Source organism: Monodon monoceros, unplaced genomic scaffold (genome assembly GCF_005190385.1).
Source record: "Monodon monoceros isolate NGI ecotype Baffin Bay Population unplaced genomic scaffold, NGI_Narwhal_1 Super_Scaffold_3, whole genome shotgun sequence".
Lineage (NCBI taxonomy): Eukaryota > Metazoa > Chordata > Mammalia > Artiodactyla > Monodontidae > Monodon > Monodon monoceros.
In genome coordinates this window covers 10,654,334-10,676,549 of record NW_021703780.1, presented here as the reverse complement: position 1 = coordinate 10,676,549, position 22,216 = coordinate 10,654,334, and the positions used below count along the sequence as shown (strand labels likewise).

Genomic DNA, 22,216 nt, shown 5'->3' with positions numbered 1-22,216 from the left:
GTAGCACTTACGCGGGTCTCACCATTGCCGGCTGCATGGCTAAGGGACTTCCAATTTGTAACCCTGTTCGAGAGCGTTCCCACCAGTAAACTCGGGGGAAGCTGGTCAGGTTTACGTCAGACAGAATGGCAGCACATCCCCAGACATCTGTGTAACCTGCGCACAGCTCAGAAATGGCAGGAAGAGTAGGTGGAGCCATGAATACTGATGCTCAAGTTTAAGCTTAAAGCAACTGTGTAGGCAGATTCAGTCCTACCTGGGAATTTCTGAAAAATTAAAATAAGACTAAGGAAAACTATTTTCAACCATATAAATAACAGCAAGACTATCTCCCGGCCATCTTTATCTTTGGTCTGCACCCATGTCTCTAGGAAACCGTAAAAAGAATTTGTGTAAGACTTAGGAGATGGGAGTCTCAACTGACAGTTTTCATGGAGATGCAGTGGGCATTTTTTTAAAAACCTGCTCACTTCATCCTATCCTCCCTGCAACGACCACACATAGAGGTCTTTCTGCTTAGGACTCAGGAATCATGAATCCAAACTCTCCACAGTTTCAGCCCCTAGCTGTCCTACACACTCAATCCAATGCTTATTGGACGCGGCTAAGCACGTGCCAGGCACTATACCGTGCTGTTCTGGTGGCAGAGCCCAAGGAAAGCTCATTCCCTTCCAGAACGCACAGTATGAAAACGAGAATGCAAATAGCAGAATAATAGCAGTGCAAAGAATGACTATGAAGAAAGACCCAAACCAACTGTTACTAGAGGGGAAAGCATCTGGCTTGGTGGATCAGTACGTAATCCTGGGGAAGGTCACACTTAGACGTGGGCCGGCAGCCTTGGGGAAGAGGGAAAAGGAATATTTCTAGCACGGAGCGAAGTGTGAGCAAAAGCAGAGAGGTCACCAGGCACAAAGCACGTCCCCCCTCTACGGGGAGCGCATCACATATGCTGCCGGGCAGTGCTGGGGTTGAGGGCAGGGTGAGGGGTGGGAGATAATGAATCATCCTCTCAGCCTGGTCACTTTAAGGCCTCTGGGGGGATGGATGTGTAGGAGCAAAGCAAGTGAAAGAGGCAAAGTGATAAACCCTTCTAGCATTTGTCGCACACACACATGATTTATGATTTTTTTTCTGTAAGCGTTTAGAGGCCCCAGCATTTTCACACTGTAGATAAGAAACTCTGTTACATCAAGGACTTCTCCCATCTTCCTTTTGCTGCGACACAAAACAATTCTCCATAATTTGACCAGGCTATCATAATTATGTTATCATTTTACCAGCAGTCGACTGAACGTTTCTATCTATCGTGAAGAGTATTCTCTCCACTCATGGCTAAGAAATCATGCTAACTGTGAAAATGATTTCATTCCTGTGCAAACAGAAAGGAACCATTTGGAGAGCCATCCTCAGAAGGAGAAACAAGTCTTAAATCACTCATTCCAGATCAGCTGTGTTATTTAGCAAGCATTTGACAGCTAAAGGATGGGCAAACTTTCATCCTTTGATTTTGTTTTGGAGAGACTCACAGTGTCCTACAGAATTCCCAGAATACACTCTAACATTGGTTGCATGGAGGTTTTTTGGTGGGGGTCATTTACTTGAAAGGAAAACTCACTGTCTTGGATCTCCTCCAGCACAAACATAGAAAGGGAATGTTTCTTGAAACAATGATGCCTGTGTGTGAGGCTCACAATGCTACCCAACTTATGCCAGCACCACACGGTGCAAGCAAGGAACGCTTGCAGGGGTACGCAGGCTGGCTACATTGCCAGTCTTTGGGGGAGGCGGGGCGGAGTCTCTCCCCACATCCGAGGATGCACTGCCAACTGCAAAGCAGAGCTCAGGAGGGCCCCCTGGACCTCAACGACTTTTCTCTCTTAAGCACATTTGCACTATGAGCTCCTGAAGGTAAGATCCACTAGCTGCTCTGTGTTCTTAGTTTGTGCCTAGAACAGCACTGCCACATTGAGAGAGGCACTTCATGGATTCAGAAACACATCCGATGATTATCACAATGATTAGAAGGAATCAGTGCAAAGGGAGAAAGTCGGGAGCAGGTGGAATTTCTCGAGCAGCAAAAAGAAAAGGAGGGCTCACTCTCCTTCTTCCCCCACCTGAAGAAAGAGAAATACAACAGTTCCTGGCCATGGCAGCCCCTGATCCCTCAGGAACAATGTGCTCGGTGGCTGGGTTGGAGGTGGGGAAGGGAGAGAGCCATCTGGCCTCACCTTTCAGGTGAGAAGTCTCCAGGCCACTCTCTTCTTCGGCTTTTTTTTTTATTCTGCGGTATGCAGGCCTCTCACTGTTGTGGCCTCTCCCGCTGCGGAGCACAGGCTCCGGACGCGCAGGCCCAGCGGCCATGGCTCACCGGCCCAGCCGCTCCGCGGCATGTGGGATCTTCCCGGACCGGGGCACGAACCCGCGTCCCCTGCATCGGCAGGCGGACTCTCAACCACTGTGCCACCAGGGAAGCCCTCTTCTTCAGCTTATTAACTCCTGTCCTCAAGCTTTGTAGGGGGAGAGATAGAGAAGTTCATCAGAACAATCAAGTGTCCCAGGAGTTAAGACACAGGTATGTGAAGGTGGGCGCAGTGAGGGAAGGAGGACCCATCTCTACTGGGGATCCTGGAGAGACCTCACCATCAGACGATTTGGGAGTGGGACAGGCAGGCACGTAGGCCGGAGAGCCCGACCTGCTTCAGGAACAGCAGCCACTGTGGATGGCTGGAGTGTGGAGGTGAGGCTGGCAAAAAAAAGTACTGGAGGAGCAAGTGAGACAGGGTGGCGCCTGGGGCCCTTTGCTGCAGGGCTTGCGCCTGGAAAAACGTCTCCTCTGGCAACCGAATACAAAGAAATTACAAGGGGCTAAAGATAACTGCACACATGCACAGTTGGGGCAAATTATGAACAGTAAGATACAGAAGGACTTCCCTGGTGGCACACTGGTTAAGAATCTGCCTGCCAATGCAGGGGACACGGGTTCGAGCCCTGGCCCAGGAAGATCCCACATGCCGTGGAGCAACTAAGCCCCTGTGCCACAACTACTGAGCCTGTGCTCTGGAGCCCGTGAGCCACAACTACTGAGCCTGCACGCCACAACTACTGAAGCCCGCGGGCCTGGAACCCCTGCTCCGCAACAAGAGAAGCCACCGCGATGAGAAGCCCGCGTACCACAACAAAGAGTAGCCCCTGCTTGCCGCAACTAGAGAAAGCCTGTGCACAGTAACCAAGACCCGACGCAGCCAAAAATAAATAAATAAACTTATTTTAAAAAACAAACACAAAAAAGACCAAAAATCCAACTGCCACTTCCGAGGTGCTGGGAGCAAAATCAGGGTCTTGCACATGATCCCTGCACACAGCACCACCAAGCGGGTGGGCAGACCAACTAAGCCACCCTTCTGGTCCGACCCACGGGTCAGCCCCTACGCTCACCCCATCTAAGGAACGAGCTTGCCCCCTTCTCTGGGAGCGAGCAAGGGAACCTGTTACTGGTTTTTCACTCTCTTGCACTGCAGCACAAGTCCCAGTAAAGCCTTGCCTGAATCTCTCATCTGGCCTCTTCTCAATTTCTATTGATTAAAGGGTCCAAGAACCTGGGTCAGTAACGCAAGGACTGGCTCCTTCCTGAGGGCCTCGGACGCCTTTAAGGAATTTGGGCTTATCCTTAAGATACTGGGGAATCGGGAAATTTACATGAGGCTGTGACATGATTAGATTTAGATTTTGAACACTTACTTGGGCAGCCAGTGCGGGGTGGACCCATGCAGTGGACTCCAGGCAGGCAGGGGACAAGCCAGGGCTGCTTCCCTCAACCCAGCCAGACAAGATACGGCCAGATTTCTTGGGATGGAAGGAAACATGGTGGAGGACAATGGGACATAGGGGCAGATTTATCGTGAAGGTTATGATGCTTAAATTAGGCAAGGGCCCCTTCCAAGGTCCTGGGAGGGGACCTAGCAAGGTGTTCACAGGGACACAGCATTTCCTAAATTTCCACCGTCAGACATTTTTGTATGTTTTCTTAGAAAGACCCCTCCAGAACAAGATGTATGATTCAGGCACAGGGAGGCTGAGGTTCAGAGATGTTAAATGACAATGACATTGGAGCGGGTCAGGGAAAGAGAAGCTGAGAGAAGCAAGACAGACAATACAGAAATGTTGCTTTTTTAAACTAAATGTTCTATGGTATGTTGTGGAGATCAAACAGAGATAAGGTCTGGAAAAGACTTTCTGTGACATCAGCCCCTTTCTCTATTAGTGGCGTGCTCCTTCAACCTCTGTCCTTCCGTAACAGTCAGTTATTTTGTTCTTAGTGTTAAACAGATTCCACAGCACAAATCCTTGCAGACCTTATTTGACTGGAGGATTTCAATATTTTACATTTATCATTGTAAAGCCAAGGGCGACTTCATAACTTTCTTGGGGGGTTTTGTATGACGCTGTTACATGTAGCGATAAGGTGAAAGAAATAAATCCTAGATCCTTGTCCTTTCAAGTTAAGTGTTTTGCTGTTTAAATGAACTTCGTGTGTGTGTGTGTGTGTGTGTGTGTGTGTGCGCGTGTGTGTGTCTGTGTGAGAGGGGTGGGGGTGAAGGAAGGGTGATGGGGGAGGAGAAGGAAGGGGGGGAGATATATACCCATGTGGTGGAGTAGGAAGAACACCGGACAAGGTGTCAGAATACTTGAATCCATAAGCTCTGTGGTCCTGATGGATGAATCTCTGAACATTTTAAGGTCTTGGTTTCTTCTTGAGTCAAGTAAGAGAGTCAAATTAGATGCTCTAGAAGCTCTGTTCGTATTCTAAGAGTCTAAGCATTATGTAAGTCAAATCTTATTTAATATTCACCCAAGGAGTTTCACTTTTTTACCAAATTGACTGTTTCCTAAAGAAGTTACACCTATACTTGGCTTTATCAGCACATTCAATATGCCCGTCACATACCACCTCTCAAAGGAAATCTAAGTCAGCAATCCTGCTCTCTTGTCCTGAAATACAAAATGACTGAAGCTTAGAGTTGCTTGGCCAGCCTTCCTCTTCCATCACCTCCTCCCTCGTGATTGATTGCTAAGCCTCTTCTATATTTCATAGATGTTGGCAAGTCGGGTTCTCAGAAAGTTCAGAAGGGGAAGAATGAATTGAATTATCCTATTTCTAAGAGCATATCTGAATGCTGAAGCATTTTAAGGAGCAATGGATGATCATAGAACCAACTAGCCCATCTTACACAAAGCATTGGCTATGCATTAAAGGAAAGACCCATAAAACATGAGAGAAGGCTCTTGGCCAAACTGAACCTTCGATACTAAGCAATTAAAAATGAGTTCCTTGTTAGTTAAAATGTCACAGCATCATAACATTTTTATGTGATATCCTGAAGAATGGGTAGTGAGAAGAAATTTCATTACAGATTTTTGCAACGTAGTGGTTTATTAAAAATATTTTATTTAGTTATTTTCTATCTTTTTTGGGGGGAGGCTGCATTGGGTCTTCATTGCAGCATGCGGGCTTCTCTCTAGTTGTGGCATGGGTTTTTTTTTTCTGTCTCTCATTGAGGTGCGCGAGCTCAGTAGTTGTGGCGTGCGGGCTTAGTTGCCCTGTGGCATGTAGGATCTTAGTTCCCCGACCAGGGACTGAACCACATCGCCTGCATGGGAAGGCGGATTCTTTACCACTGGACCAGGGAAGTCCCTGCAACTTCGTTTTTTAAGAGTATTTCTATGTAAATTATATAAAGCATCCATAATTTACTAACATACACCCTTTTCACTCTGGTCAGGATTTTGGTGAGCTCTTCTTTAATGTTTAGCTACAAATTTATTCTCTTGTCCATGCCCACTGTGAAGGTAGCATGCACACACTGCTAAACATTATAGAACAATGGCTTGGAATTTCTGGTACATTCATGGTAAGTTTAAAAGAAACCAAAACATCAGACCACTGCTTTCTCATTTCCCAACTGACCATTTCTTTCCCATACTTCCCCCACAGGTCTCACACACATTGTAGCGGATGTAGTCAGCACCCTGCCCATATCCTACCGGTAATTAGAAAACTTACTGGGAAAGCCTGCAACTCTACACAGAGGGCTTTTTTCTGACTATAGGAGAAAAGGAGCAAGAAGTGCTGGAGAGACAATGACCCTCAAAGCAGCATTCAACCAATGATGGAGAAAAAGTACGTGAATAAATACCCAGTTTCCACATCTCTCAATTGGAATAACTTGAAGGTGTGTTGCATACAATGGTAACTGGCTTGATAATATACCTTTTATTGCCTTCTCTTTTCTCCTTCTCTTTTCTGTCTTATTTCCCCAAACTTCTGCCAGTACTTCCTGAGTGCACCTCCCAGACAAACTACTTGTACTCAAAATCTTATCTCTGCGTCAACTTCCTGGAAACGCCAAACCAAAATCTAACACATGGTTCCCATAACCACTAAATGTTCTCAGCTTCTAAGACATTGGAATTGAAAGGCACCTCACAGTCCTATTACACAACGCTGATTTTCATATGGAAACACTGAGATCCAGACAGACTGACCCCAAGGTCACATAAGCAATCAATGGCAAAGATCAAACACCTTGAGCCCCCCAGGATTCTACTTGGAGAGTAAGACTTAAAACTGGCTAAGGACCAAGGACATTTTTGAACCAAAATACTACTTTTAGCAGAAGTCTGTGGCAGGATTTGAATTGAAGACTAGAAAAAGTCCATGGTGATATGCTGAGTGTAAGAGAACAAAAAACTAAGAGGATGATATATTCTGTGAGGGTGACGGGAGTTATAGAGAAAGGTATCATTATTAATTAAGGAGAGCTGAGAATATACAGGAAAATCTTCATAAGAGCTAAGGGAACGTCTGCATTGTCTTCAACTCTCAAACTCCTACCACTCAATATTTTGAATGTATATGAAAAATAGGGTAAGTCTTCCCACCTTTGGGAGAACAACGCTTTCAAGCCCCAGACCCTTGGATAATAGTAGAAAAACCCCTTTCCCTGTACTCTGCTTTTGGTCAGCAGGGTCAAGGTTTTGCTCTTCATCTTCTGTTGGAATTTGGCCCTTGACTTTGACAATTTCAGCTGTTGCTGTAGGAAGTAAACCTAGAGCCAAACAGACACCAGAGAACCTTTAAAAAATAAGACCCTGACCTATTTAAAAAGTACCTTATGAAGCACACAGTCATCTTAAATGACACTGTAGAAGAGAAGGCATGCCTCAAAACAGTTTATGAGCAAATATAAATACTATTCTACGTGTGCATTCGTTCTCATTTGTCCAAACATCCTCATTCCTTTGATGTGAGATCTCTCTGAGGGCTTGACGTATTAAAGCAATCCTTCAATGTATCGACTAATAACACCTTCAAAGGAAAGTAATATACTTAGTGGCACCTCATCAAGGTTTTAATTTATTTTATTCCTCTAAAGTTTCAAGAGACAAATTGGAGACAAATAATTAGTATTATTTGATTCAAGTCTTGATCTTGGTTGTTATGAATAAAGAGCAGCTTTTGAGTTTATGTTCAAGGTCAAAATACGGAAGATTACATTTATTCCGAGACTCCTTTCAAACATAGGTTTCTAGGGTGGGTGTGGGGTAGGCAGAATAATGCCCCCCCGCAATGATATCCACATCCTAGTCCCCCAACCTGTGAATATGTTACTTTACACGGTAGAAGGGACTTTGCAGTTGTGATTAAATTAGGGCTCTTAAGATGAAGAGATTATCCTGGATTATCCAGATGCGCCAATGTAATCACAAGGGTACTTATAAGAGGGAAGTGAGAAGGTCAAGTCAGAGAGGGAGGAGATGCGATGACAGAAGCAGAAGTTGCAGTGATCCCATTGCAAAGAAAGAACCAGGATCCGAGGAACGCTGGTCTCCAGAGGCTGGAAAAGGCAAGGACATGGATTCCCCCAAGAACCTCTAGAAGGAACCAACTCTGCCTTTATCCCATTGAGACTGATTTTGGTCTTCTGATCTCCAGAGCTGGAAAGCATAAATTTGTGTTTCCTTAAGCCACTCAATTTGTGGTAATTTGTTACATGAGCAAGAGGAAACTAATACAAGGGGTATGTGAAAGTATTAATGCTGAACAATCTACCAAGGGGTTCCTTCAACCCGTGCCGTGCACTCTAATTTGCCCAATCTCAGGGCAGCAGGGTGGAGCGGAAAAAGCAAAGCCTTAGATCAATCAGACATCCTCTGAGTTCCAATCCTGGCTCTGCCCCTTACTGTCTGTGTGCTTTTGGGCTGGTTATTTCACCTCCTTGAGCCTTAACTATCTCATAGGTAGAGTAGCGGTTGTCTGCATTTCAGATCCAATAGAATTGCATCTCTATGGCAACAGCAATAAATCATCCAGCTAGAATAAAGGTACCAGTAGGCTGTCGTGAGGTTTAAATGAGATGATGTGTATAAGGGGTCTCTGCAGTGTTTATTTTACAGCAGATGCTCAACAGAGGCCAGTTCTCTTTACTTCACCTCAACCTTGCACAGCAGAGGTTGATCCCACAGGGAGCTTTCTAAGATGCAGGTGTATGAATCTCATCATCAATACCTTCCTGCCTCAACTGGGAGAACATCAAAACTTCTTATCAGGGTTCATAAGATGCCTTTTGATTTTTAATGGCATTATTGAGACATAATTTACATACCATAAAATTCACCCACTTTGTGTACAATTCAATGAATTTTAGTATATTTACAGAGTTGTACAATCATCACCACAATCTAATTTTTGAACACTTCCAACATTCTAAAAAGAAAACAAGTGCCCATTTACCATCACTCCTTATTCTCACCCTAGCCCTACACAACCACAATCTCTATTCCCTCAGGTGGATTCCAAATGCAGTTCACCCTTGCCTCAAGAAGAAAATTTCACTAACTTAAGCAAATAGACACTCATAAGCTTACTGGCCATCACTTCAAAATTCTATACCAGCTTTTCTCAAAAATGAAAAACAGGGTCTTTTTTCAGTATCCCTGAAGGGACCTGGGTTTTATTGGTTAGAACTTCCAGTATTACAGGGAACTGAAATTTAAAGGGTACACTTTCAAATCATGATTTTTCAAGAATGTACAAATTTAAATGCTCCCCTTCTCACTTCTCCTCCCCAGCCCCACTCCAAAACTCTGGTCTCAGTGGTGAGAAGGCCCACTGTTCTAGAGATGAATATACATGGACCCAAAGTCCCCGGGGGCCCATCAGCTCCCTAGTGCATGGAGGGTGGTTCCCATCCCCCTTCCCCTTCCCTCCATACCACATAGGTGTCTTCGTAATCTGAGGGCCAGATCCTTTCCATTTTGCTTACCCCAGGCTTCTGGGTGGTCTGTTGTACTGTTGCTGGTGGGCCTGGCTTTTGTCACCGTGGGAATGGGTTCCTTGGGGATAAGTATGGGCAGGAAATTTCTAACTGGGGCAGTAGGGGATGTCATAAGCCACAGGGTGGCCAAACCTGCATCTGTGAGAGAATCTGAAGTCTAAGTACTGACAAGAACACAGGTAAAGTATGATGTCCAAAGAGGTCAAGAGATGAGTTTCAGGCCCTGGAATACCAGGCGCACCAGGCTAGCATTGAGAGAAGATGAAATCAGAGAAGAAACAAGTGAAAGTGAGACAGGCTGGGACCTGGGACCCTTTGCTGCAGTGCTTGCACCTGGATAAACAACTCCTCCAGCAATAAAATACAAAGAAACTATAAGGGACTAAAAATAGCTGTGCGCATGCAGCAGTTGGGGCAAATTATAAACAACAAGATACAAAAAGACTAAGAACTCAACTGCCACTTCTGAAGAGCCCGGAGCAAAAGCAGGTAAGGAACAAGCTCGCCCCGTCCAGCTCCCTGAGTGTGCAAGCAAGGGAACCTGTTACTTGTTCTAGCTCCCTCCTGATCACTTTCTGTTGACTGAGGAGGCCAAAGAACCCTGCTTGGTAACAAAAGGGATCCCAAAATATTTCCTCCAGCACTGGCTGGTTTGTGTTGCTCGCTCTGGTACGTGAATGCATTAAGTTAACTCCAAGGGCCAGGGCAGAGCACACGGGCTCAAAGTAGTGGATGGGCTGCACTGAAGAACAAGAAATACCTCTTCACGACTGTCCCAGCCATGTCCATTCTATTACCGATCATTCTACTGATCATTTCTATACAGTTTCAATTCACGGAGATATGGTTTAGAAGACAACTTTCGCAATGATGGTTGTTTTTGTCATTCTTAGATTCATGCCCATGAACTACCCATAGCATAAAATGGGAAACATTTATATGGCATCCAAAATCTTAATGCTTTACCACCTGTCATCATAATACTACTGGCCAAAAAATGGGATGGGAGAAGAATGGCTTTGGGGAGGATTAATTTAACTTCTAAAATATGCTGGGCACTTAGGTCCTCTTCTTCGGGATTTAATATTTAAATAACTTGATACAGTTATTAGACAAATTGGGTCTGTAAACATCTACCAGGATAAATAGGGGTACATCCTTTTCTACCTTTCCATAGTTTGGATTTTCTTTTATTTTAAATCAGAAATGAGGAGTGAACTTAAGAAGTAACTGCACCTGGGACTCCCCTGGTGGCACAGTCGTTAAGAATCTACCTGCCAATGCAGGGGACACGGGTTTGAGCCCTGCTCTGGGAAGATCCCACATGTCACAGAGCAACTAAGCCGGTGCACCACAACTACTGAGCCTGCACTCTAGAGCCCATGAGCCACAACTACTGAGCCTGCGTGCCACAACTACTGAAGCTGACGCTCCTAGAGCCTGTGCTCTGCAACAAGAGAAGCCACCGCAATGAGAAGCCCGCACACCGCAACAAAGAGTAGTCCCTGCCTGTCGCGACTAGAGAAAGCCCACACGCAGCAACGAAGACCCAACACAGCCAAAAATAAATAAATTTATTTTTTTTAAAAAAAGTAACTGCACCTGTTGGCCAATTATTGTGAGAAAGAGAAGTTCAGCTTCAACCAGGCTACAACTGAGATAATTGTATTTGGCAGCCAGTCCCTCATGTTTAAGTGTACAATATTTAATTACCCAACCACAGATAGCACCTTCAGATACTTATGGGTGCACTTTGTAAGTGACTCATCCAATAAGGTCCACTGGGGTGCAGTTATAACCAGAATCAGATGTTCCACAGAAGTAACATTATGTTTATTTTATGCTGGAGACAAGTGGATTGTAACATCTGCTCTTGACGTTTTTAAAGCAAGTTTTTGACTTTATTTTTTTTTGTGCAGGGTTCTGAGTTCTCAAATATATGTCTAAGTACTCAAGCATATACACATTTTTTTTGTTGAGTATCAAAATGTTGGTTGTACCCCCTAGTTATATCTGTAGCTCACTTATGAGAGTAAATAGGGAGACCCTCCATAGGGGAGAGAATACAAGACCAGTTGCTAAATTTTCATAGCTGAACGTCAACTCTGTAGTCAGCACATCAGAAATCTAAAGCATCTGGCTCTTTCTTTTATCAGCAACATAGAAATAGGCACTCAGGCTCTTATTAGAAAAGTCAAGTATGAATTCCCTGCAATCTAATACTCACCAAAGACTCAGGTGAGACATCTGACTTTGAGAGAGGCAGCCTAGAAAAACAAACTCTGCTTTTCCAGGTCAGAGCATCTCAATGCTGGCTGCACACTGGGATCACCTGGGGTGCTTTAAAAATACTTACGCCAGAGTCCTACCCTGAACATTTGATTTAGAATGTTTTAAGGGTTTCCTGGGGTCGTGAACCACTATTCTAGAACCTTGCTTCTCCAAGTGTGGATCATGGACCAGCAGCATTAGCATCTCCGGGGAGACTGTTAGAAATGAAGTGCTTTTGAGCCCCACTCCAGGCCGGCTGAATCAGCATCTCCTATTAAAAAGGTTCTCAGGTGATTATAATGCATTTGCAAGTTTGAGAATCACTTTTTAAAAGAAGGTTCTAGGAGCTCTTCATATTGTCAGCTCATCACAAAGCAGCCCGCCAGCAGACCTCTCTGGTGAAATGCCTTAACTGAGCCCCAGCTTCACGATGTGCCTGAAGATCAGTATAGTCCATTGGTGTCAACTATACAACTCTCACCAAAGACATTTTCCCTATGATATGCCCAATATTCCTCAATCAAGAACCCATGCAATGAAAGTCCTCTTACACTTTAATGACAGAAAAAGCTCATGTCACCACATGCATTTAGTTCCTACTTACATATAATTTTAAAGCCTGTAGAGAGTCTAATTCACAAAAATCTCTGAAAATTGTAGGTGTTCTATATAAATGGGCTTGGTGGTACTCTTATTTCATAAACTAAATCTCTGTGGAGGCCACAGAGTTACACAATCATTCCAATAATTATGTAAACTACTTCATTTGTTTGGCCATCAATAATGGTCCACAGGAATTTCGAGAGATGGCATCATTGTTAAGTCATTAAAACACGTCCCCATGTAACCATTAGTGGATGCACCTGGAATGCTCTCCACTTGCTTTAATACCCATCTCCCTGCCACTCAACTGCAAGTCAGCGGTGAGAAGTGGGAAGAGTATAGACTAATGGTTCTTCAAGTGGGGCCCCAGGACTAGCAACATCACCTGGGAACTTGTTAGAAGTACAAGTTGTCAGGTCACACCCAGACCTACTGAATCAGAAACTCTAGGGGTGGAATTCAGCAGTATATATTTTAACAAGACCCTAAGTGGTTCCGATGGATGTGTGATTTGAAAACCACTGGGAGCATTCAGTGTGAGGGGAGCTCACCGAATTTTCATTTCTAACAATTTCCCAGGTGAAGCTGATCAGTAAACTAAAAAACCACTGTTGAAGAGCATTGAGAGGGAAAACAGAATAAACATTATTCAAAGCCATTTTAGGAGGCTTTTTAAAAAATTCTAAGAATTTTATTTTATTTTTCAAAAACTCAAAAATAGGCCGTCTTGGGGTGAGTGTCCTGTGAGGAGCTTCAGCGCATGTTCTGAGCTGAGGTGTTGGCTCAGCCGTTTCACAAGGGACTCTGGTCTGAAGGGCTGGGACAAGGCCTCTGCATGGGGCCCGCTATGAGCAACAGAAACAGACTAAGCACAAAGCGAAAAAGGTTGGAAGGGCTAGGCCTGAAGTGAGATTGCCAGATTTATGTACTTTCCAGATGAAATGTGGATTCTCTAGCAACAGGGGCCGTGTGGCTGACAGCGTCTTGGTGCCCCAGCCGGGTGTCAAGCCTGAGCCTCTGAGGCGGGAGAGCCGAGTTCAGGACATTGGACCACCAGAGACCTCCCAGCCCCATGTAATATCAATTGGCAAGAGCTCTCCCAGAGATCTCTGTCTCAACCCTAAGACCCAGCTCCACTCAATGACCAGCAAGCTCCAGTGCTGGACACCCCATGCCAAACAACTAGCAAGACAGGAAAATATACCCACCCATTAGCAGAGAGGCTGCCTAAAATCATACTAAGTTCACAGACACCCCAAAGCACACCACCAAATGCAGTCCTGCCCACCAGAAAGACAAGATCCAGCCTCATCCACCAGAACACAGGCACCAGTCCCCTCCACCAGGAAGCAACACAACCCACAGAACCAACCTTAGCCACTGGGGGCGGACACCAAAAACAATGCGAACTACGAACCTGCAGCCTGTGAAAAGGAGACCCCAAACACAGTAAGTTAAGCACAACAAGACAGAGAAACACACAACAGATGAAGCAGCAAGGTAAAAACTCACCAGACCAACCAAATGAAGAGGAAATAGGCAGTTTACCTGAAAAAGAATTCAGAATAATGATAGTAAATATCCAAAATCTTGGAAATAGAATGGAGAAAATACAAGAAACATTTAACAAGGACCTAGAAAAACTAAAGAGCAAACAAACTATGATGAACAGCACAATAAATAAAATTAGAAATTCTCTAGAAGGAATCAATAGCAGAATAACTGAGGCAGAAGAACGGATAAGTGACCTGTAAGATAAAATAGTGGAAATAACTACCACAGAGCAGAATAAAGAAAAAAGGATGAAAAGAGCTGAGGACAGTCTCACAGACCTCTGGGACAACACTAAATGCACCAACATTCATATTATAGGGGTCCCAGAAGAAGAAGAGAAAAAGAAAGGTACTGAGAAAATATTCGAAGAGATTATAGTTGAAGACTTCTCTAATATGGGAAAGGAAATAGTCAATCAAGTCCAGGAAGTGCAGAGAGTCCCAACAGGATAAATCCAAGGAGAAACACACCAAGACACATAATAATCAAAGTATCAAAAATTAAATACAGAGAAAACATATTAAAAGCAGCAAGGGAAAAGCAACAAATAACATACAAGGAAATCCCCATAAGGTTAACAGCTGATCTTTCAGCAGAAACTCTGCAGGCCAGAAGAGAGTGGCAGGACATATTTAAAGTGATGAAAGGGAAAAACCTACAACCAAGATTACTCTACTCAGCAAGGATCTCATTCAGATACAACAGACATATTAAAACCTTTACAGACAAGCAAAAGCTAAGAGAATTCAGCACCACCAAATCAGCTTCACAACAAATGCTGAAGGAACTTCTCTAGGCAGGAAACACAAGAAAAGGAAAAGACCTACAATAACAAACCCAAATAATTAAGAAAATGGTAATAGGAACATACATATCAATAATTACCTTAAATATAAATGGATTAAATGCTCCAACCAAAAGACAGAGACTGGCTGAATGGATCCAAAAACAAGACCCATATATATGCTGTCTACAAGAGACCCACTTCAGACCTCGGGACACATACAGACTGAAAGCTAGGGGATGGAAAAAGACATTCCATGCAAATGGAAATCAAGAAAAGCTGGAGTAGCAACTCTCATATCAGACAAAATAGACTTTAATGTAAAGACTATTACAAGAGACAAAGAAGGACACTACATAATGATCAAGGGATCAATCCAAGAAGAAGATATAACAATTGTAAATATTTATGCACCCAATATAGGAGCACCCCAATACATAAGGTAAATGCTAACAGCCATAAAAGGGGAAATCGACAGTAACACAATCATAGTAGGGGACGTTAACACCCCACTTGCACCAATGGACAGATCATCCAAAATGAAAATAAATAAGGAAACACAAGCTTTAAATGAAACATTAAACAAGATGGACTTAATTGATATTTATAGGACATTCCATCCCAAAACAACAGAAGACACTTTCTTCTCAAGTGCTCATGGAACATCCTCCAGGATACACCATATCTTGGGTCACAAATCAAGCCTTGGTAAATTTAGGAAAATTGAAATAGTACCAAGTATCTTTTCTGACCACAACGCTAAGAGACTAGATATCAATTACAGGAAAAAAAAAAAAACTAAAAAATACAAACACATGGAGGCTAAACAATATGCTACTAAATAACCAAGACATCACTGAAGAAATCAAAGAGGAAATCAAAAAATACCTAGAAACAAGTGAGAATCAAAACACGATGACCCAAAACCTATGGGATGCAGCAAAAGCAGTTCTAAGAGGGAAGTTTATAGCAATACAATCCTACCTCAAGAAACAAGAAACATCTCAAATAAACAACCTAAACTTACACCTAAAGCAATTAGAGAAAGAAGAGCAAAAAACCCCTGAAGTTAGCAGAAGGAAAGAAATCATAAAGATCAGATCAGAAATAAATGAAAAAGAAATAAAGGAAACGATCTCAAAGATCAATAAAACTAAACGCTAGTTCTTTGAGAAGATAAACAAAATTGATAAACTATTAGCCAGACTCATCAAGAAAAAAAGAGAGAGGACTCATATCAACAGAATTAGAAATGAAAAAGGAGAAGTAACAACTGACACTGCAGAAATACAAAGTAACATGAAAGATTACTACAAGCTACTATATATCAATAAACTGGACAACCTGGAAGAAATGGAAAAATTCTTAGAAGTGCACATCCTTCCAAGACTGAACCAGGAAGAAAAAGAAAATATAAACAGACCAATCACCAGCACTAAAATTGAAACTGTGATTAAAATCTTCCAACAAACAAAAGCCCAGGACCAGATGGCTTCACAGGCGAATTCTATCAAACATTCAGAGAAGAGCTATCACCTATCCTTCTGAAACTCTTCCAAAATATAGCAGAGGGAGAAACAATCCCGAACTCATTCTACGAGGCCACCTTCACCCTGATACCAAAACCAGACAACGATGTCACAAGAAAAGAAAACTACAGGCCAATATCACTGATGAACATAGATGCAAAAATCGTCAACACAATACTACCAAACAGAATCCAACAGCACATTAAAATGATCATACACCATGATCAAGTGGGGTTTATCCCAGGAATGCAAGGATTCTTCAATATATGCAAATCAATCAATGTGATACACCATATTAACAAACTGAAGGATTAAAACAAATGATAATTTCAATAGATGCGCAAAAAGCTTTCGACAAAATTCAACACCAACTTATGATTAAAAACTCTGTAGAAAGTAGGCATAGAGGAAACTTACCTCAACATAACAAAGGCCATATATGACAAACCCACAGCCAACATCATCGTCAATGGTGAAAAACTGAAACCATTGCCACTAATATCAGGAACAGGACAAGGTTGCCCACCCTCACTGCTATTATTCAACATAGTTTTGGAAGTTTTAGCCACAGCAATAAGAGAAGAAAAAGAAATAAAAGTAATCCAAGTCGGAAAAGAAGAAGTAAAACTGTCCCTGTTTACAGATGACATGTTACTATATATAGGGAATCCTAAAGATGCTACCAGAAAACTACTAGAGCTAATCAACGAATTTGGTAAAGTAGCAGGATACAAAATTAACGCACAGAAATCTCTTGCATCCCTATACACTAATGATGAAAAATCTGAAAGAGAAATTAATGAAACACTCCCATTTACCACTGCAACTAAAAGAACAAAATACCTAGGAATAAACGCACTTAAGGAGACAAAAGACCTGTATGCAGAAAACTATATGACACTGATGAAAGAAATTAAAGATGATACAAACAGATGGAGAGATATACCATGTTCTTGGATTGGAAGAATCAACATTGTGAAAATGACTATATTATCCAAAGCAATCTACAGATTCAATGCAATCCCTATCAAACTACCAATGGCATTTTTCACAGAACTAGAACAAAAATTTTCACAATTTGTATGGAAACACAAAAGACCCTGAATAGCCAAAGCAATCTTGAGAAAGAAAAACGGAGCTGGAGGAATCAGGCTCCCTGACTTCAGACTACACTACAAAGCTACAGCAATCAAGACAGTATGGTACTGGCACAAAAACAGAAATACAGATCAATGGAGTACGATAGAAAGCCCAGAGATAAACCCACACACATATGGTCACCTTATCTTTGATAAAGGAGGCAAGAATATACAATGGAGAAAAGACAGCCTCTTCAGTAAGTGGTGCTGAGAAAACTGGACAGCTACATGTAAAGAAATGAAATTAGAACACTCCCTAACACCATACACAAAAATAAACTCAAGATGGATTAAAGACCTAAATGTAAGGCCAAACACTATCAAACTCTTAGAGGAAACCATAGGCAGAACACTCTATGACATAAATCACAGCAAGATCCTTTTTGACCCACCTCCTAGAGAAATGGAAATAAAAACAAAAATAAACAAATGGGACCTAATGAGCCTTAAAAGCTTTTGCACAGCAAAGGAAACCATAAACAAGACGAAAAGACAACCCTCAGAATGGGAGAAATTATTTGCAAATGAAGCAACTGACAAAGGATTAATCTCCAAAATATACAAGCAGCTCATGCAATTCAATATGAAAAAGCAAACAACCCAATCCAAAAATGGGCAGAAGACCTAAGTAGACATTTCTCCAAAGAAGATATACAGATTGCCAACCAACACATGAAAGGATGCTCAACATCACTAACCATTAGAGAAATGCAAATCAAAACTACAGTGAGGTATCACCTCACACCAGTCAGAATGGCCATCATCAAAAAATCTGCAAACAATAAATGCTGGAGAGGGTGTGGAGAAAAGGAAACCTCTTGTGCTGTTAGTGGGAACGTAAATTGATACAGCCACTATGGAGAACAGTATGGAGGTTCCTTAAAAAACTAAAAATAAAACTACCATACGACCCAGCAATCCCACTACTGGGCATATACCCTGAGAAAACCATAATTCAAAAAGAGTCATGTACCACAATGTTCACTGCAGCAATATTTTCAATAGCCAGGACGTGGAAGCAATCTAAGTGCCCATTGATAGATAAATGGATAAAGAAGTAGTGGCACATATATACAATGGAATATTACTCAGCCATAAAAAGAATGAAACTGAGTTATTTGTAGTGAGGTGAATGGACCTAGAGTCTGTCATACAGAGTGAAGTAAGTCAGAAAGAGAAAAATACCATATGCTAACACATATATATGGAATTTTAAAAAATGGTTCTGAAGAACCTAGGGGCAGGACAGGAATAAAGACGCAGACATAGAGAACGGAGTTGAGGACACAGGGAGGGAAATGGGTAAGCTGGGATGAAGTGAGAGAGTGGCACTGACATATATACACTACCAAATAAAAAATAGGTAGTTAGTGGGAAGTAGCTGCATAGCACAGGGAGATCAGCTCGGTGTTTTGTGACCACCTAGAGGGGTGGGCTAGGGAGAGTGGGAGGGAGACGCAAGAGGGAAGGGATATATGTATACGTATAGCTGATTCACTTTGTTATACAGCAGAAACTAACACAACACTGTAAAGCAATTATATTCCAATAAAGATGTTAAAAAAATAAAGTCTAGAGAAAGAATGCTTGGTTTTAGGTAAAGTTTCAGGAGAATGAGAAAAAAGTGGGTAATCCCTTACAAAGGCGTATTTTCAATAAAGGCCTTCCTCCTCAACTAGTAAACCCAGGCTTGTATAGTACATATACATGTACATAATGTTGATAATCACCAGTTTATTATTAAATGTCTTCTGGATGATTGATACTGTATGGTGAACTTCCAAGGGAAAGAAAAGGAAAAGGAAAAGTAGAATAAAAAGAAAGAGAAGCAAAAAAACCCCAAAAAAACCCCAAAAGGAAAAAATTCGAAAAGAAAAAGAAAAAATTTTTGTCCTATTCGTTCAGATAATGGCTCCTTCGAAGCCGCTGTTTTCTAAGAAATTCTACCTCAGGTTTGTAAGGGTTCAGATACAAACATTATAATTTCAGTAGAGAAGTTATCTCCTGAATAATCATTTAGCAAATGGAATGTGGTGAAAGGAATATGAAATTCCATGAAAGATAATGAGTTTGAGTGGAAATCATGGAAGCCAGCAGTCACCTTCCCCTCAGGTTATCCTCCCTGAAGGATTTCTGTAATTCTAGTGAGTGGAGCACAGATTCCCCAAAACCAATACGAAGTCTGCTCTGCCAGATTTGGAAATCGCAGCACCCAGGGCTCTGCCCCTACTACCAACTCCAGAACCTCTGCTCAGGCATCTGCTGGCTCTTGGCAAAACAGGGCTTCCTGTTCTCAAGATGCTGTTTAAAATGGCTCATAAAAGGTTTTTTGGACATAACCAGTCCTTGCAAAGCAATATTTTGATGATTAAACTGTAAATAAATCAGAAACATATGGAGCTAATTTCCCTTGGGTTTGGCAAAACACACTTTGGACTGTTTTCCGTCCAGAATATTTGAAGGATGGTTTCAAGTGTTTGTCGAATCAAACATGGCTTCATTTTCCCCAGTTCCCTTTCAGGCCATGGCAGTTTAAGAACAAGACAAAGATTCCTTAAGGTTCCTCTGTCTTCGCTTTGTTCCTAAATTACCAGATCTCTATACAAATGCAGAATTTGTTCACCTAAGAGTCACAGTTGACTATCTAGTACAGTTGCCAGCAGCATTGCAAGTCTCTCTCTTTTGGTTTCAGAATAGTTCAAGAGATTTCTTTTTAATTTACAGAGGAAGGGTTTCAGACTTGGGTTATTTCAAAGAATAGAAACTCCCTTGTAGGTGAACTCTTTCCCACTTACCTACAGAGATCCAAGCTATCTGTTCTCGAAATGTCTGGCCTTTGAGCTCTTTGGGCAGAAGCGTTTTTGATGGAGTTCACAGTTCTGGAGGGCACTTTCCCTGTGGCCAGAAAGAATGCTCACCTTCTGGACATCTTGGGGGGGCATTTTAGAAAGAAAGAAGGAGCTCAAGATTCCGACAGGAGTTTTTTTTTTTTTTTCTCCTGTTATATACTGTTTAAAAGTTTTTTAATATAATAAACAGCTCTGGCACTTCTTAAACGAAACACCCTCTGTTTTTGGATACTATTATATCTCCGGGTACAGTACTACTAGGAGTCCTGTGGAAATAACCCTTAATACCTAAGTGTTGAGGGAATGTTTAATTTCTTAATGTCTCAAGGACATAGGCAAATAAGTCTCGATGATACAGATTTGGGAAACAATGAGAGACTTTATATCTTTACAAAAGTTCAAAGGTAACTGATATCCAAGAGGAAACACAAAACAAGGATCAAGTTATTTTATGCCACGTTATCCAAATCTAATACACAAATAGCATAATCATGTTTCCTCTGTTAATGAGAACATCTGTAAATAAACCATAACATTATTAATGTGAATTGTAAGAATGATTATGAGAACAATTCTTCTTTTTTAAATTGAAGTATAATTGACTTATTATATTAGTTTCACGTATACAACATAGTGATTCAATATTTTTATACATTGCAAAATAATCACCACGATAAGTATAGTTACCATCTGTCCCCATGCAATGTTATTACAATATTATTGACTATAGTCCCCAGGACTCATTTATTTTGTAACCGGAAGTTTGTACCTTTTATTCTCCCTCACCTATTTCACTCATCGCCCCATGGCAACCACCAGTTTTGCTCTCTGTATCTATGAGTCTGTTTCTGTTTTGTTATGTTTGTTTATTTGTTTTTTTAGACTCCATATATAAGTGAAATCATAGGATATTTGTCTTTGTCTGTCTGACTTATTTCACTCGGCATAATACCCTCTAGATCTATCCATGTTGTTACAGATGGCAAAATTTAATTCTTCTTTATGGCTGAGTAATATTCAGAGAATAATTTTTCTTAAGTAACATGTATTATGTTCCAGGAATCCTTGAAACGTTCAAACTTTTTAAATTAGACAGCACGATATAACATAAAGTGTCCAATTTCTGAAGCTACCAAGTAAGTTTACCCCTCTGCAACATAAAAAGACAAAAAAGAATAAAAGCTAAAAGCTAGGAGAGAAGAACAACATTCTTGTGGGAGAGAAGAATTTGAACAAAAACATGAAAGTAGGAAAATATGCAGTGTAAAGACAGAATATTGGAAAAAATAACATTAAAAAGAAGAAACTAGAGAACAAGATACGGTATTATTAACATTAATGCTTCTCTTCCTTTAAGATCTCAAATTCCAAAACTTCTCTTTGGTATTACAACCTCCAGGGTCACTCTGCCTGGGTTTGAATCCTGTTCTGTTGTTTATAAGCAGGGTGTCCTTGAGCAAATTACTTTACTTCTTTGAGCCTCACTCTCTTCATCTGTAAAATGGGCATAATAGTTCCTGTCTTATAAGGTTCTTGTGAGGATTAAATGCGATCATTTAGCTAGAGCCACTTAACAATACCTGGAGTATAGTGAATGCTCAAAAATTAAAACTGGCATTTCTGTTCTCAAGCCCCAGCCCTTAATCCCAGTTGAACCTGCTGTTTACCCTTCCTGCAACCATCCACCCTCAGGCTCTCCTGATTCCAATAGGTTATCACCTCCACCTGACTTCAGACTCCTCTCAGACCTCTTCCTGCTCTTTGCCCTCCATGTGCAATCAGTGGCCAAGTCCTGTTGATTCTACTTCCTAAACCATTTGTAATTCACCTCCTCCCCTCCATTCTTCATTGCTACACCTGGTCCAGGCCTTTGTCAAGTTATTACAAATGTATATCATCACAATATGACATTCAAATCTGACAGACTGGGTTTGTGCCTGTTGTGTGGCCTCAGGCAAGGTCCTTATCCCTCCCTCCCGACCCCAGTTTATATCTCTGGGGAGAGGGTGTTACCATTGTCTTATTTATTTATTTATTTATTTTTAATTTATTTTTGGCTGCATTGGGTCTTTGTTGTTGCGAGTGGGCTTTCTCTAGTCGCAGGGAGCGGGAGCTACTCTCCATTGTGGTGTGCAGGCTTCTCATTGCG

The 22,216-nt window shown here is 41.8% G+C and overlaps 1 protein-coding gene across 1 annotated transcript in view; it reads right to left on the bottom strand.

The window, feature by feature from the left end:
* PHACTR1 (phosphatase and actin regulator 1) overlaps positions 1–22,216 on the bottom strand; it is a 535,135-nt gene that overhangs the window by 268,499 nt on the left and 244,420 nt on the right. Inside the window, 1 exon segment of the mRNA XM_029242440.1 lies at positions 13,725–13,760. Coding sequence (XP_029098273.1) covers positions 13,725–13,760 — 36 coding nt within the window.